This window comes from Chiloscyllium plagiosum, chromosome 3 (assembly GCF_004010195.1).
Source record: "Chiloscyllium plagiosum isolate BGI_BamShark_2017 chromosome 3, ASM401019v2, whole genome shotgun sequence".
Taxonomy (NCBI): Eukaryota; Metazoa; Chordata; class Chondrichthyes; order Orectolobiformes; family Hemiscylliidae; genus Chiloscyllium; species Chiloscyllium plagiosum.
Window position 1 is genome coordinate 137207855 of NC_057712.1, and position 14128 is coordinate 137221982.

Genomic DNA, 14128 nt, shown 5'->3' on the forward strand with positions numbered 1-14128 from the left:
AGATATAAAAAGGACCTAAGGGGCAACTTTTTCACGCAGAGGGTGGTACGTGTATGGAAAGGGCTGCCAGAGGAAGTGGTGGAGGCTGGTACAATAGCAACATTTAAAAGGCATTTGGATGGGTATATGAATAGGAAGGGTTTGGAGGGATATGGGCCGGATGCTGGCAGGTGGGACTAGATTGGGTTGGGATATCTGGTTGGCATGGACAGGTTGGCCCGAAGGGTCTGTTTCTGTGCTGTACATCTCGATGACTCTATAAGAGTTGTTCTGCTTTGGGTACTCCTGAAACCAGCTGCCTGGTCAGTGCCTGAGTGAGGATAAACTGGGATTTCTGCTGGAGGCAGATAGGCTGCTCATTTTCCAATGGGGATGTCTGGGCAAAACTATCCATCCTATATTAAGAAAGTGAACCATACTCGCCCTGTGTCCCTGCCCTGTGTGGTTCCTTACTCCACACTATGTCCATGTCCTTCCTTGCTGGCATCGGCACTGCCTCATTTCTCTCACCTCCCTGTCTAGCTGCAGTAGGTTCATGGAGCAGGCTGTGGGATCTGTGACGATTCCACACATTCCCAAACACAGTGGTGTCCTGCAGTTCACTGCTTCATCATTCAGCCACTTGAGGAAATCACTCAAAGAGAGAGGCTCCGAGACAACAGACAGGATCACTGTGTGAGAGGGAGTGTGAGTCAGTCCAGCTGCGATAACACACTGATGGGAGCACACACAGTTCCATAACGTGATGGTTGTGCCCTTGTGCAAGCCCCCCGTATAGAAGAAACCCGCTTTAGAAACAGCACTGAGTGATGACGCTGTGATTGTGTCACAGCCAACACGTGGAAAAGTCCATGCTGTAGAAACAGTGTCTCCAATTTCTCAATTGTGTTACAGAGAATTTGCATTATTGAAACATATTATAAAACCCACCTATAACTCAGGAAACCAATGTCATTATCCACAGAGCAGTTTGTGAGAGTGTGTTAATGTGTGCAGTGGCTCTGTCTGTGGATTTCTGAGAGATCCCTCATTGCATCCTGTCCCAGTGCAGTCCTCACTATCCCAGGGCAGTCCCCAGTCACTGTCCCAGAGCAGTCCTCACTGTCCCGGGGCAGTCCCCAGTCACTGTCCCAGAGCAGTCCTCACTGTCCCAGAGCAGTCCTCACTGTCCCGGGGCAGTCCCCAGTCACTGTCCCAGAGCAGTCCTCACTGTCCCGGGGCAGTCCTCACTGTCACGGCGGAGTTCATGGTCACTGTCCCAGTGCAGTCCTCACTGTCCCGGGGCAGTTCCCAGTTACTGTCTCAGTGCAGTCCTCACTGTCCCGGGGCAGTTCCCAGTCACTGTCCTAGTGCAGTCCTCACTGTCCCGGGGCGGTTCCCAGTGCAGTCCTCACTGTCCCGGGGCGGTTCCCTGTCACTGTCCCAGTGCAGTCCTCACTGTCCCGGGGCAGTCCTCACTGTCCCGGGGCGGTTCCCTGTCACCGTTCCAGTGCAGTCCTCACTGTCCCGGGGCGGTTCCCTATCACTGTCCCAGTGCAGTCCTCACTGTCCCGGGGCAGTTCCCTGTCACTGTCCCCGTGCTGTCCTCACTGTCCTGGAGCTGTATCCAGTCACTGTCCCGGGGCAGACCTCACTGTCCCGGGGCAGTTCCCAGTCACTGTCCCGGGGCAGACCTCACTGTCCCAGGGCAGTTCCCAGTCACTGTCCCGGGGCGGTTCCCAGTCACTGTCCCGGGGCGGTTCCCAGTCACTGTCCCGGTGCAGTCCTCATTGTCCCGGGGCGGTTCCTAGTCACTGTCCCAGTGCAGCCCTCACTGTCCCGGGGCGGTTCCCAGTCACTGTCCCAGTGCAGTCCTCACTGTCCCGGGGCGGTTCCCAGTCACTGTCCCGGGGCAGTTCCCAGTCACTGTCCCAGTGCAGTCCTCACTGTCCCGGGGCGGTTCCCAGTCACTGTCACAGTGCAGTCCTCACTGTCTTGGGGCGGTTCCCTATCACTGTCCCAGAGCAGTTCTCACTGTCCCGGGGCGGTTCCCTGTCACTGTCCCAGTGCAGTCCTCACTGTCCCGGGGCGGTTCCCAGTGACTGTCCCGGGACGATTCCCAGTCACTGTCCCAGTGCAGTCCTCACTGTCCCGGGGCGGTTCCCTGTCACTGTCCCAGTGCAGTCCTCACTGTCCCGGGGCGGTTCCCTATCACTGTCCGAGTGCAGTCCTCACTGTCCCAGGGCGGTTCCCAGTGACTGTCCCGGGACGATTCCCAGTCACTGTCCCAGTGCAATCCTCACTGTCCCGGGCAGTTCCCAGTCACTGTCCCAGTGCAGCCCTCACTGTCCCGGGGCGGTTCCCAGTCACTGTCCCAGTGCAGCCCTCACTGTCCCGGGGCAGTTCATGGTCACTGTCCCAGTGCAGTCCTCACTGTCCCGGGGCTGTTCCCTGTCACTGTCCCAGTGCAGTCCTCACTGTCCCAGGGCGGTTCCCAGTCACTGTCCCAGTGCAGACCTCACTGTCCCGGGGCGGTTCCCAGTCACTGTCCCAGTGCAGTCCTCACTGTCCCGGGGCGGTTCCCAGTCACTGCCCCAGTGCAGTCCTCCCTGTCCCGGGGCGGTTCCCAGTCACTGTCCCAGTGCAGACCTCACTGTCCCGGGGCGGTTCCCAGTCACTGTCCCAGTGCAGTCCCCACTGTCCCGGGGCGGTTCCCAGTGCAGTCCTCACTGTCGCGGGACGGTTCCCAGTCACTGTCCCAGTGCAGACCTCACAGTTCATGGTCACTGTCCCAGTGCAGCCCTCACTGTCCCGGGGCAGTTCATTGTCACTGTCCCAGTGCAGCCCTCACTGTCCCAGGGCGGTTCCCGGTCACTGTCCCAGTGCAGCCCTCACTGTCCCGGGGCGGTTCCCGGTCACTGTCCCAGTGCAGTCCTCACTGTCCCGGGGCGTTTCCCAGTCACTGTCCCAGTGCAGTCCTCACTGTCCCGGGGCGGTTCCCTGTCACTGTCCCAGTGCAGTCCTCACTGTCCCGGCGCTTTTCCCAGTCATTGTCCCAGTGCAGTCCTCACTGTCCCGGGGCAGTTCCCAGTCACTGTCCCGGGGCAGTTCCCAGTCACTGTCCCGGGGCGGTTCCCAGTCACTGTCCCGGAGCGGTTCCCAGTCACTGTCCCGGGGCGGTTCCCAGTCACTGTCCCGGGGCGGTCCTCATTGTCCCGGGGCGGTTCCCAGTCACTGTCCCAGTGCAGTCCTCACTGTCCCAGTGCAGTCCTCACTGTCCCGGGGCGGTTCCCAGTCACTGTCCCGGGGCGGTTCCCAGTCACTGTCCCGGGGCAGTCCTCACTGTCCCGGGGCGGTTCCCTATCACTGTCCCAGAGCAGTCCTCACTGTCTTGGGGCGGTTCCCTATCACTGTCCCAGTGCAGTCCTCACTGTCCCGGGGCGGTTCCCTGTCACTGTCCCAGTGAAGTCCTCACTGTCCTGGGGCGGTTCCCTGTCACTGTCCCAGTGCAGTCCTCACTGTCCCGGGGCGGTTCCCTGTCACTGTCCCAGTGAAGTCCTCACTGTCCCGGGGCGGTTCCCAGTCACTGTCCCAGTGCAGTCCTCAGTACACTGGGTATTTACATGGTTTCCTTTCCCACCTCCAAACCTTTTTATGAGGCATCATGCTGGGGCCCGATTCTGGGTGAATCCGGGCTTTAGTTAGCAGGCAGGTTCTGACGAGGGGTCACTGGACCCAAAATATTAACTCTGAGTTCTCTCCATTCAGGGAGAACTCAGCAGCGTTTAAAGTTTCCAGAACAAGCAATAGGACAGAGAGAATGGAGAGGATCAGGAATCTAACTCCAGGCACAGCAGATAAGGGGACAGCTATGAGAAAGGATGTAGTCGACACAGGACTGAGGCTGTACTTAAATACATGTGTACATGAAACACGGTAAATGAGCTTGTAGTGCAGATTGACATTGACAGGTACGATGTAGTGGGTATCACAGAGATGTGGCTGCAAGGGGCTCAGGGCTGGGAACTAAGTATAAAAGGATACACATTGAATCGAAAAGACAGGCAAATGGGTGGAGGTTGCCTTGTAAGTAAGAAATGAAATTAAATCGATAGCAAGAAATGATATAGAGACGGAAAGTGTAGATTCTGTTTGGGTAGGAAAGGGAAAATGACCCTGATGGGAGTTCTATACAGGCAATAGTCAGGAAGTGGGGAAGAGAGTGGGCGGCACGGTGGCTCAGTGGTTAGCACTGCTGCCTCGCAGCAATAGTCAGGAAGTGGGGAAGAAAACAAATTAGGCAATAGATCAGGTATTAAAGGCACTATTACAATTATCACGGGGGACTTCAATATGCAGCTGCACTGGGAAAATCAGATTGGTAGCAGATCACAAGAAAGGAACTTGGTGCAGTTGTCTGCAAGATGGTTTTCTTTGGAGCAGCTTGTGGTAGAGCCCAGGAAGGAACAGGCAATGCTGGATTTAACAATGTGTTATGAGGCAGACTTGATTAGGGAGCTTAAAGTGAAGGAGCCCCTACAGGACAATGTCCCGAATGTGATGGAATTCATCCTTCGCTTTGAGAGGGAGAAACTGGAATCAGTCGTAATGGGATTACCATTGGGTAAACAGAACTCCAAAGACATGAGGGTGGAGCTGGCCAGAGTTGATTGGAAGGGGAGCCGAGCAGAGGGGATGATGGTGGAGCAGCAATGGCAGGAGTTTTTGGGGGTAATTTGGGAGGCACAGCAGAAATTCATCCCAAGGAAGAAGTAACTCACTAAGGGGAGGATGTGACAGTCATGGCTAATAAGGGGAGGCAGGGACAGTATGAAAGCAAATGAAAAAGCATACCATGGGGTGTGTGTTAGTGGGAAGTCAGGCAGTTGGGAAGCCTTCGAAAACTGACAGAGTCATAGAGATATACAGCACGGAAATATACCCTTCGGTCCAACTCAGCCATGGTGGTCAGATATCCGAGACAAATCTAGTCCCATTTGCCAGCATTTAGCCATATCCCTCCAAACCCTTCCGATTCATATACCCATCCAGATGCTTTTCAAATGTTGTAATTGTACCAGCCTCCACCACTTCCTCTGGCAGCTCATTCCATACACTCACCACCCTCTGTGTGAAAACGTTTCCCCTCAGGTCCCTTTCAAATCTTTTCCCTCTCACCTTAAACCTATGACCTCTAGTTCTGGACTCCCCCACACAAGGCAAAGGCCTGGTTTATTTACCCTATCCATGCTCCTCATGATTTTATAAACCTCAATAAGGTCACCCCTCAGCCTCCGATGTTCCAGGCAAAACATCCCAGCCTATAGATAGACTGGAAAGTTGAGCGGAAAAGTGGCAGATGGTTTCCAATCCACACAAATGTGAGGTGATGCATTTGGGCAAAACTAATTCTAGAGCGAATTATACAATGAACGGAAGAGCCTTGGGAAAAGTTGATGGGCAGAGAGATCTGGGAGTGCAGGTCCATTGTACCCTGAAAGTTGCTGCACAGTTGGATAAAGTGGTCAAGAAGGCACATGGTATGCTTGCCTTCATTAGACGGGGTATTGAGTATAAGAGCTGGCAGGTCATGTTAAAATTGTACAAGACATTGGTTCAGCCACATTTAGAATACTGTGTACAGTTCTGGTCGCCACACTACCAAAAGGATGTGGACCCTTTGGAGAGGGTGCAGGGAAGGTTTACGAGGATGTTGCCTGGTCTGGAAGGTGCTAGCTATGAAGAAAGGTTGAATAGGTTAGGTTAGTTTTCACTAGCAAAAAGGAGATTGAGGGGGGTCCTGAGTGAGGTTTACAAAATCATGAAGGGTATAGACAGGGTGGATAGAGACAAGCTTTTTCCCAGGGTGAGGGATTCAATAACGAGAGATCACGCTTTCAAGGTGAAAAATTTAAGGGGGATACACGCAGCAAGTGCTTTACACAGAGGGTGGTGGGCGTCTGGAACGCGTTGCCAGCAGAGGTGGTAGAGGCAGGCACGGTAGATTCGTTTAAGATGCATCTGGACAGATGCATGAGTACGTGGGGAACAGAGGGATACAGATGCTTAGGAATTGACCGACAGTACATTTGGATTGGCTCAGGCTTGGAGGGCTGAAGGGCCTGTTCCTGGGCTGTAAAATTTCTTTGTTTATTCAGCCTCTCCCTGTAGCTCAAATCCTCCAACCCTGGCAACATCCTTGTCAATCTTTTTAGAGCCCTTTTGAGTTTAACAACATCCTTTCTATATCAGGGAAACCATAATTACACACAGTATTCCAAAAGTGTCCTGTACAGTTGCAACATGACCTCCCAATTCCTGTACTCACTGCCCTGGCCAGTAAAGGCAAGCATTCCAAACGCCGCCTTCATCACCCTGCCTATCTGTGATTCCACTTTCAACGAGCCTTGAACCTGCAGTCTAAGGTCTCTTTGTTCAGCAACACTCCTCAGGACCTTACTATTAAGTGTATAAGTCCTGCCCTGATTTGTCTTTCCAAAATGCAGACCTCCCGTTTATCTAAATGAAACTCCATCTGCCACCCCTTGGACCATTGGCCCATCTTATTCAAGATCCCATTGTACTCTGAGGTAACCTCCTTCACTGTCCACTATACCTCAATTTTGGTGTCATCTGTAAACTTACTAACCTTACCTCCTATGTTCGCATCCGAATCATTTATATAAATGACGAAAAGCAATGGATCCAGCACCGATCCTTGTGGCACACCACTGGTCACAGGCCTCCAGTCTGAAAAACAACCCTCCACCACCACCCTCTGTTTTATACCTTCAAGCCAGTTCTGTATCCAAATGGCTAGTTCTCTCCGTGTTTTCATCATTTATATAAATGATTTGGATGTGAGCATAAGAGGTAGTTAGTAAGTTTGCAGATAACACCAAAATTGGAGGTGTAGTGGACAGCGAAGAGGGTTACCTCAGATTACAACAGGATCTGGACCAGATGGGCCTATGGACTGAGAAGTAACAGATGGAGTTTAATTCAGATAAATGCGAGGTACTGCATTTTGGGAAAGCAAATCTTAGCAGGAATTATACACTTAATGGTAAGGTCCGAGGGAGTGTTGCTGAACATAGAGACCTTGGAGTGCAGGTTCATAGCTCCTTGGTCTCCTTCCTATCGGAAAGATGTTGTAAAACTTGAAAGGGTTCAGAAAAGATTTACAAGGATGTTGCCAGGGTTGGAGGATCTGAGCTACAGGGAGAGGCTGAACAGGCTGGGACTGTTTTCCCTGGAACGTTCGGAACCTTATAGAGGTTTATAAAATCATGAGGGGCATGAATAGGATAAATAGACAAAGTCATTTCCCTGCGGCAGGGAGAGTCCAGAACTAGAGGGCATAGGTTTGTGGTGAGAGGGGAAAGATATAAAAGAGACCTAAGGGGCAACCTTGTCACTCAGAGGGTGGTATGTGTATGGAAAGGGCTGCCAGAGGAAGTGGTGGAGGCTGGTACAATTGCAACATTTAAAAGGCATTTGGATGGGTATATGAATAGGAAGGGTTTGGAGGGATATGGGCCGGGTGTGGGCAGGTGGGACTAGATTGGGTTGGGATATCTGGTCAGCATGGACAGGTTGGACAGAAGGGTCTATTTCCTTGCTGTACATCTCTATGACTCTGTGACCTAACCTTGCTAACCAGTCTACCACGAGGAACCCCAGCATTGTCAAGCACCTTTCTGAAGTTCATATAGATCACGTCCACCGCTCTGCCCTCATCAATCCTTTTCATTATGTCTTCAAGAAACTCAGTCAAGTTTGAGACATGATTTCCCATGCACAAAGCCACGTTGACTGTCCCTAATCAGTCCTTGCCTTTCCAAATACATGTGCAGTTCCAAATCCTGTCCCTCATGATTCCCTCCAACAACTTGCCCACCACCAACGTCAGGCTCACTGGTCTGTAGTTCTCTGGCTTGTCCTTACCACCTTTCTTAAATAGTGGCATCACATTAGCCAACTTTCAGTCTTCCGGCACCTCACCTGTGACTATCGATGATACAAATATCTCAGCAAGGGGCCCAGCAATCACTTCTCTAGCTTCCCACAGAGTCCTAGAGTACACCTGATCAGGTCCTGGGGATTTATCCACCTTTAACCGTTTCAAGACATCCAGCACTTCCTCCTCTGTAATATGGACATTTTTCAAGATGTCACTATCTATTTCCCTACATTCTATATCTTCCATGACCTTTTCCACAGTAAACACTGATGCAAAATACTCGTTTAATATCTCCCCCATTTGCTGCAGTCCCACACATAGGCTGCCTTGCTGATCTTTGAGGGGCCCTATTGTCCCCCTCATTTCCCTTTTGTCCTTAATGTATTATGAAGTCCATTTGGCAAATAGGGTTAAGGAGAATCCAATGCTATCTCATGTCCCCATTTTGTCCTCCTGATTTCCCTTTTAAGTGGGGAATTGAAAACTAGAGGGCATAGGTTTAAGATGAAAGGAGAAAGATTAAAACTGACCCGAGGGGCACCTTCTTCACACAGAGAGTGGTGCGTGTATGGAATAGGCTGTCCAAGAAAGTGGTTGAGGCAAATACAATAGCAACATTTTAAAAACATTTGGATAGCTATATGGTTGGGAAGGCTGTGGAAGAATATGGACCATATGTGGACAGTTTGGGCCAAGGGGCCTGTTTTCATGCTGTATTACTCTGTCTCTAAGTATACTCCTACTGCCTTCATATTCTTCTGAGGATTCACTTGATCTCTGCTGTCTATACCTGACAAATGCTTCTTCCTTTTTCTTGACCAAACTTTCGATTTCTCTATAATTCAGCAGCCCTTGCACCTACCAGCCTTTCCTTTCACCCGAACAGGCATATACTTTCTCTGGACTCTCATCATCTCATTTTTGAATGCTTCCCCTTTTCCAGCGTCTCTTTACCTGCAAACATCTGCCTCCAATCAAGTTCTTGCCTAATACCGTCAAAATTAACCTTCCTCCAATTTAGAACTTCAACTGTTAGATCTGGTCTATCCTTTTTCATCACTATTTTAAAACGAATAGAATTATGGTCACTGGCCCCAAAGTGCTCCCCCACTGACACCTCAGTCACCTGCCCTGCCTTTTTTCCCAAGAGTAGGTCAAATTTTACACCTTCTCTGGTAGGTTCAACAACATACTGAATCACACACCTTTCTTGTACACTTAACAAATTCCTTTCCATCTAAACCCTTAACACTATGGCAATCTCAGTCTATGTTTGGAAAGTTAAAATCACCTAATATAACCACCCTATTATTCTTACAAATCTCCTTACAAATTTCCTGCTGGCTATTGGGTATAGTACAATTTCATTAAGGTGATTATCCCTTTCTTATTTCTCACTTCCACCCAATTAATTTCCTTGGATGTATTTCCAGGAATATCATCCCTAAGTACAGTCATAATGTTATCCCTAATCAAAAATGCCACTCCCCCTCCTCTCTTGCCCCCTTTCTATCCTGCCTATAGCATCTACAGCCTGAATCATTAAGCTGCCAGTCCTGTCCATCCCTGAGTCACGCCTCTGTAATCGCCATGGTATCTTAGTCTCATGTTCCTAACCATGCCCTGAGGTCATCTGCTTTCCCTGTCAGGCCTCTTACATTGAAATAAATGCAGTTTAATTTATTGTTCACTGCTTTGTTCCTGACTGTTTGACTTGCTCCTTTTCCCAATTGTACAAGTCTCAGACTAATCTCTTTAGTCCCAAACCCACCTGCTTTTTTTTTCCCTGGTTTAAATCTTCTGAAGCAACTGTAGCAAATCTCCCTGCCACTTTATAGTCCCCTTACAATTCAAGTGCAATCTGTCCTACTTATCCAGGTCACTTCTACCCCAGAACAGATTTCAATAAACCAAAAATGTGACTCCTTCTCCCCTGCACCAGCTCCTGAGTCAAGCATTCATCTGCTCTATGCTCCTATTCCTACCCTTACTAGCTCGTGGCACTGGAGTTATTCAGGTATTATTACCCTCGAGGACCTTTGTTGTAAATTCCTGCATAGCTTTCTATATTCTCTCCTCAGAATCCCACCCTTTTCTCTTCCAATGTCGTTGCCTCCAATGTGTACAATGACCACCTGCTGGTCCCCCTCCCCGTTGAGAATATTCTGAACCTTCTCCAAGGACAACTGAACAAGTGGTAAGGGAGGAGAAGATGAAATCCTGGGACTAGTTGAGTTTTGGATTATGTTTGACAAGGACTGGTTGGACTGAAGGGTCTGTTTCTGTGCTTTATGACTGAGGAGTGTCAGCTAATCATATAAAAGAAGATGACAAAAGTTTTTTGTTTTAGGTATCTGAAAGGTTAGAGAGAGGGAAGAGTGGACGTTAGACTGCTGGAAAATGAGGCTGGAGAAGTAGCAATGGGGAACAAAGAAATGGCAGAGTAACTGAGCCGGGACTTTGCATCAGTTTTCATGATGGAAGACACTAGCAGTATTACCAGTGTTTTGGCCTTTATTAATAGAGGGATCGAGTTCCGGAACCAGGAGGTTATGCTGCAGCTGTACAAAGCTCTGGTACGGCTGCACTTGGAGTATTGTGTACAGTTCTGGTCACCGCATTATAAGAAGGGTTTGGAAGCTTTGGAAAGGGTGCAGAGGAGATTTACCAGGATGTTGCCTGGTATGGAGGGAAGGTCTTTCGAGGAAAGGCTGATGAGGGCCTTGAGGCTGTTCTCGTTAGAGAGAAGAAGGTTGAGAGGGGACTTAATAGAGACATACAAGATAATCAGAGGGTTAGATAGGGTGGACAGGGAGAGCCTTTTTCCAAGTATGGGGACGGCAAATATGAGGGGACACAACTTTAAAGTGAGGGGAGATAGGTATAAGACAGATGTCAGACGTAGTTTCTTTACTCAGAGAGTAGTAAGGGTATGGAATGCTTTGCCTGCAACAGTAGTAGATTCGCCAAGTTTAAGTGCATTTAAGTTGTCATTGGACAAGCATATGGACATACATGAAATAGTGTAGGTGGGATGGGCTTCAGATTGGTATGACGGGGCGGCGCAACATCGAGGGCCGAAGGGCCTGTACTGTGCTGGAATGTTCTATGTTCTATATACCAGAACTTCGAGAGTCAGGGGTGGAGTGAGTGTAGTGGCCATCACCGAGGAGGAGGTGCTGGAGAATCTGATAGGTCTGTAAATGGATCAATCATACAGACCACATCTGGACTACACCCCTGATGAAGATATTTCTGGAGATTGAAGAGGCATTGGTGGTAATCTTTCAGGAATCACTGGAGTCAGGACGGACTCAGGATTGGAAAATAGCTACTGTAAGAAGGGAGGGAGACAGAAGACTGGAAACTGTAGGCCAGTTAGCCTGACCTTGGTTGTTAAGATTTTGGAGTCCATTAAAGATGGGATTGCAGAGTACATGGACATCTGTGGTAAAGTAGGGCTGAGTCAGCATGGCTTTTCCAAGGGGAGATCATGCCTGAGCAATCTGTTAGAATTCTTTGAGGAGATTATGAGCAAGTTAGAGAAAGGAGAGCCAGTGGATGTGAACTATTTGAATTTCCAGAAGGCCTTTGACAAAGTACTACACAGGAGGCTGTTAAAAAAGGTAAGAGCCCATGATGGTATGGGCAAGGTACTGAAATGGATAGAGGATTGGCTGACTGGCAGAAGGTAGAAAGTGGGGGTAAAGGAACCTTTTTCAAATGGCAGCTGGTGACCAATGGAGTTCCACAGAATTTCATGTTGGGACCACAACTATTCATGTTCTGCATTAACAGTTTGGAAGAAGGAGCTGAGGGCTTTGTTGCTAAGTTTACAAATGACACAGAGCAAGGTGGAGGGACAGGTAGTGTTGAGGAAATGGGGAGGCTGCAGAAGGACTTGGACAGGCTGAGTGTGGGTAAAGAATTGACAGATGGAGTACAATGTGAGCAAGTGTGAGGTTTTAAACTTTGGTAGGAAGAATAAAGGCATGGACTATTTTCTAAACAGGGAAAGTTTTCAGAAATCTGAAACACTAAGTGACTTGGGAGTCTTAATTCAGGATTCTTTTAAGGTTAACATGCAGGTTCGGTCAGCACTTAGAAAGGTAAAAGCAAAGTCAGCTTTCATTTCAGGAGAGTTAGAATTGAAGAGCAGAGATGTATTGCTGACGCTGTTGAAGGCTCTGGTCAGACCACATTTGGAATACTGTGAGCAGTTTTGGTCCCTGTATCTAAGGAAGGATTTTGGAAGGGGTCCAGAGGAAGTTTACAAGAACAACCCCAGGGATGAAAGGCCTGTCATGAGGAGTAAATGATGAATGATGAGGTCTTGTGGATAGTTGCTGAGCAAAGAGACCTTGGAATGCAGGTTCATAGCTCCTTGAAAGTGGAGTCAGAGGTAGACAGGATAGTGAAGAAGGCGTTTGGTATGCTTGTCTTTATTGGTCAGTGCATTGAGTATAGGAGTTGGGTGGTTACATTGGATTGTACAGAACATTGGTTAGGCCACTTTTCGAATACTGTGTTCGATTCCGGTCTCAGTGCTATAGGATGGATGTTCTGAAACTTGAAACGTTTGGAAAAGATTAACAAGAATGTTGCTGGGATTAAATTCTAAATAAATCTAGTCTCATTTGCCAGCACTCGGTCCATATCCCTCTGAAGCCTTCCTATTCATGTACCCATCCAGATGCATTTTAAATGCTGTAATTGTACCAGTCTCCGCCTCTACTTCTGGCATCTCATTCCATACATGCACCATCCTCTGCGTGAAAACATTACCCCTTAGGTCCCATTTAAACCTATCCCCTCTTAGCTGAAACCTATACCCTCTAGTTTTGGACACTCATACCGGGGAAAAAGACCTAATCCATTCCCCACATGATTTTATAAACCACTGGCTCCGACAGTCAAGGGAAAATAGCCCCGGCCTCTCCCTGCAGCTCAAACTGGGCTCTTGCTAGTCCTGCTGCTCTGTGACAGTGTCACTGGGCCCTCACTGTGGGGGCTGGTTAGTCCCCCTGCTCTGTGACAGTGTCACTGGGCTCTCGCTGTGGGGGCTGCTTAGACCCCCTGCTCTGTGACAGTGTCACTGGGCCCTCACTGTGGGGGCTGGTTAGTCCCCCTGCTCTGTGACAGTGTCACTGGGCCCTCACTGTGGGGGCTGGTTAGTCCCCCTGCTCTGTGTGACAGTGTCACTGGGCTCGGTGTGGGGGCTGGTTAGTCCCCCTGCTCTGTGACAGTGTCACTGGGCCCTCACTGTGGGAGCTGGTTAGTCCCCCTGCTCTGTGACAGTGTCACTGGGCCCTCATTGTGGGAGCTGGTTAGTCCCCCTGCTCTGTGACAGTGTCACTGGGCCCTCACTGTGGGAGCTGGTTAGTCCCCCTGCTCTGTGACAGTGTCAGTGGGCCCTCACTGTGGGGGGCTGGTTAGTCCCCCTGCTCTGTGACAGTGTCACTAGGCTCTCGGTGTGAGGGCTGGTTAGTCCCCCTGCTCTGTGACAGTGTCACTGGGCTCTCGGTGTGGGGGCTGGTTAGTCCCCCTGCTCTGTGACAGTGTCATTGGGCCCTCACTGTGGGGGGCTGGTTAGTCCCCCTGCTCTGTGACAGTGTCACTGGGCTCTCGGTGTGGGGGCTGGTTAGTCCCCCTGCTCTGTGACAGTGTCACTGGACCCTCACTGTGGGAGCTGGTTAGTCCCCCTGCTCTGTGACAGTGTCACTGGGCCCTCACTGTGAGGGCTGGTTAGTCCCCCTGCTCTGTGACAGTGTCACTGGGCCCTCACTGTGGGAGCTGGTTAGTCCCCCTGCTCTGTGACAGTGTCACTGGGCCCTCACTGTGGGGGCAGGCTAATACCCCTCTGTAAGCTGTGCCTTTTCTTTGGCAGGGTCCCCAGGACATGTCCACAATGGTTTACCCACGCGATGAGAAACTCAGTCAGGAGGATATCATTTCCAACACCAAGGTGGTGATGCAGGGCCTGGAGGCTCTGAAGAATGAACATAACTCCATCCTGCACAGTCTGCTGGAGACCATCAGCTGCCTGAAGAAGGATGAGGAAGCCAATCTGGTGCATGAGAAATCCAACCTCATCAGGAAGTCCGTGGAGATGATCGAGCTGGGGCTCGGAGAGGCTCAGGTACCAGCAGGGAAGGTGGAGGGGAATCCGCGGAGGGAGAGGGGGAG

The 14128-nt window shown here is 50.0% G+C and overlaps 1 protein-coding gene across 1 annotated transcript in view; it reads left to right on the top strand.

The window, feature by feature from the left end:
• Positions 1–14128, top strand: part of LOC122540242 (kinesin light chain 1-like) — a 75259-nt gene that overhangs the window by 37417 nt on the left and 23714 nt on the right. The window contains exon 2 of the mRNA XM_043675661.1: positions 13830–14081. Coding sequence (XP_043531596.1) covers positions 13842–14081 — 240 coding nt within the window. The 5' untranslated portion in view covers positions 13830–13841. The remainder of the gene's footprint in view (positions 1–13829; positions 14082–14128) is intronic.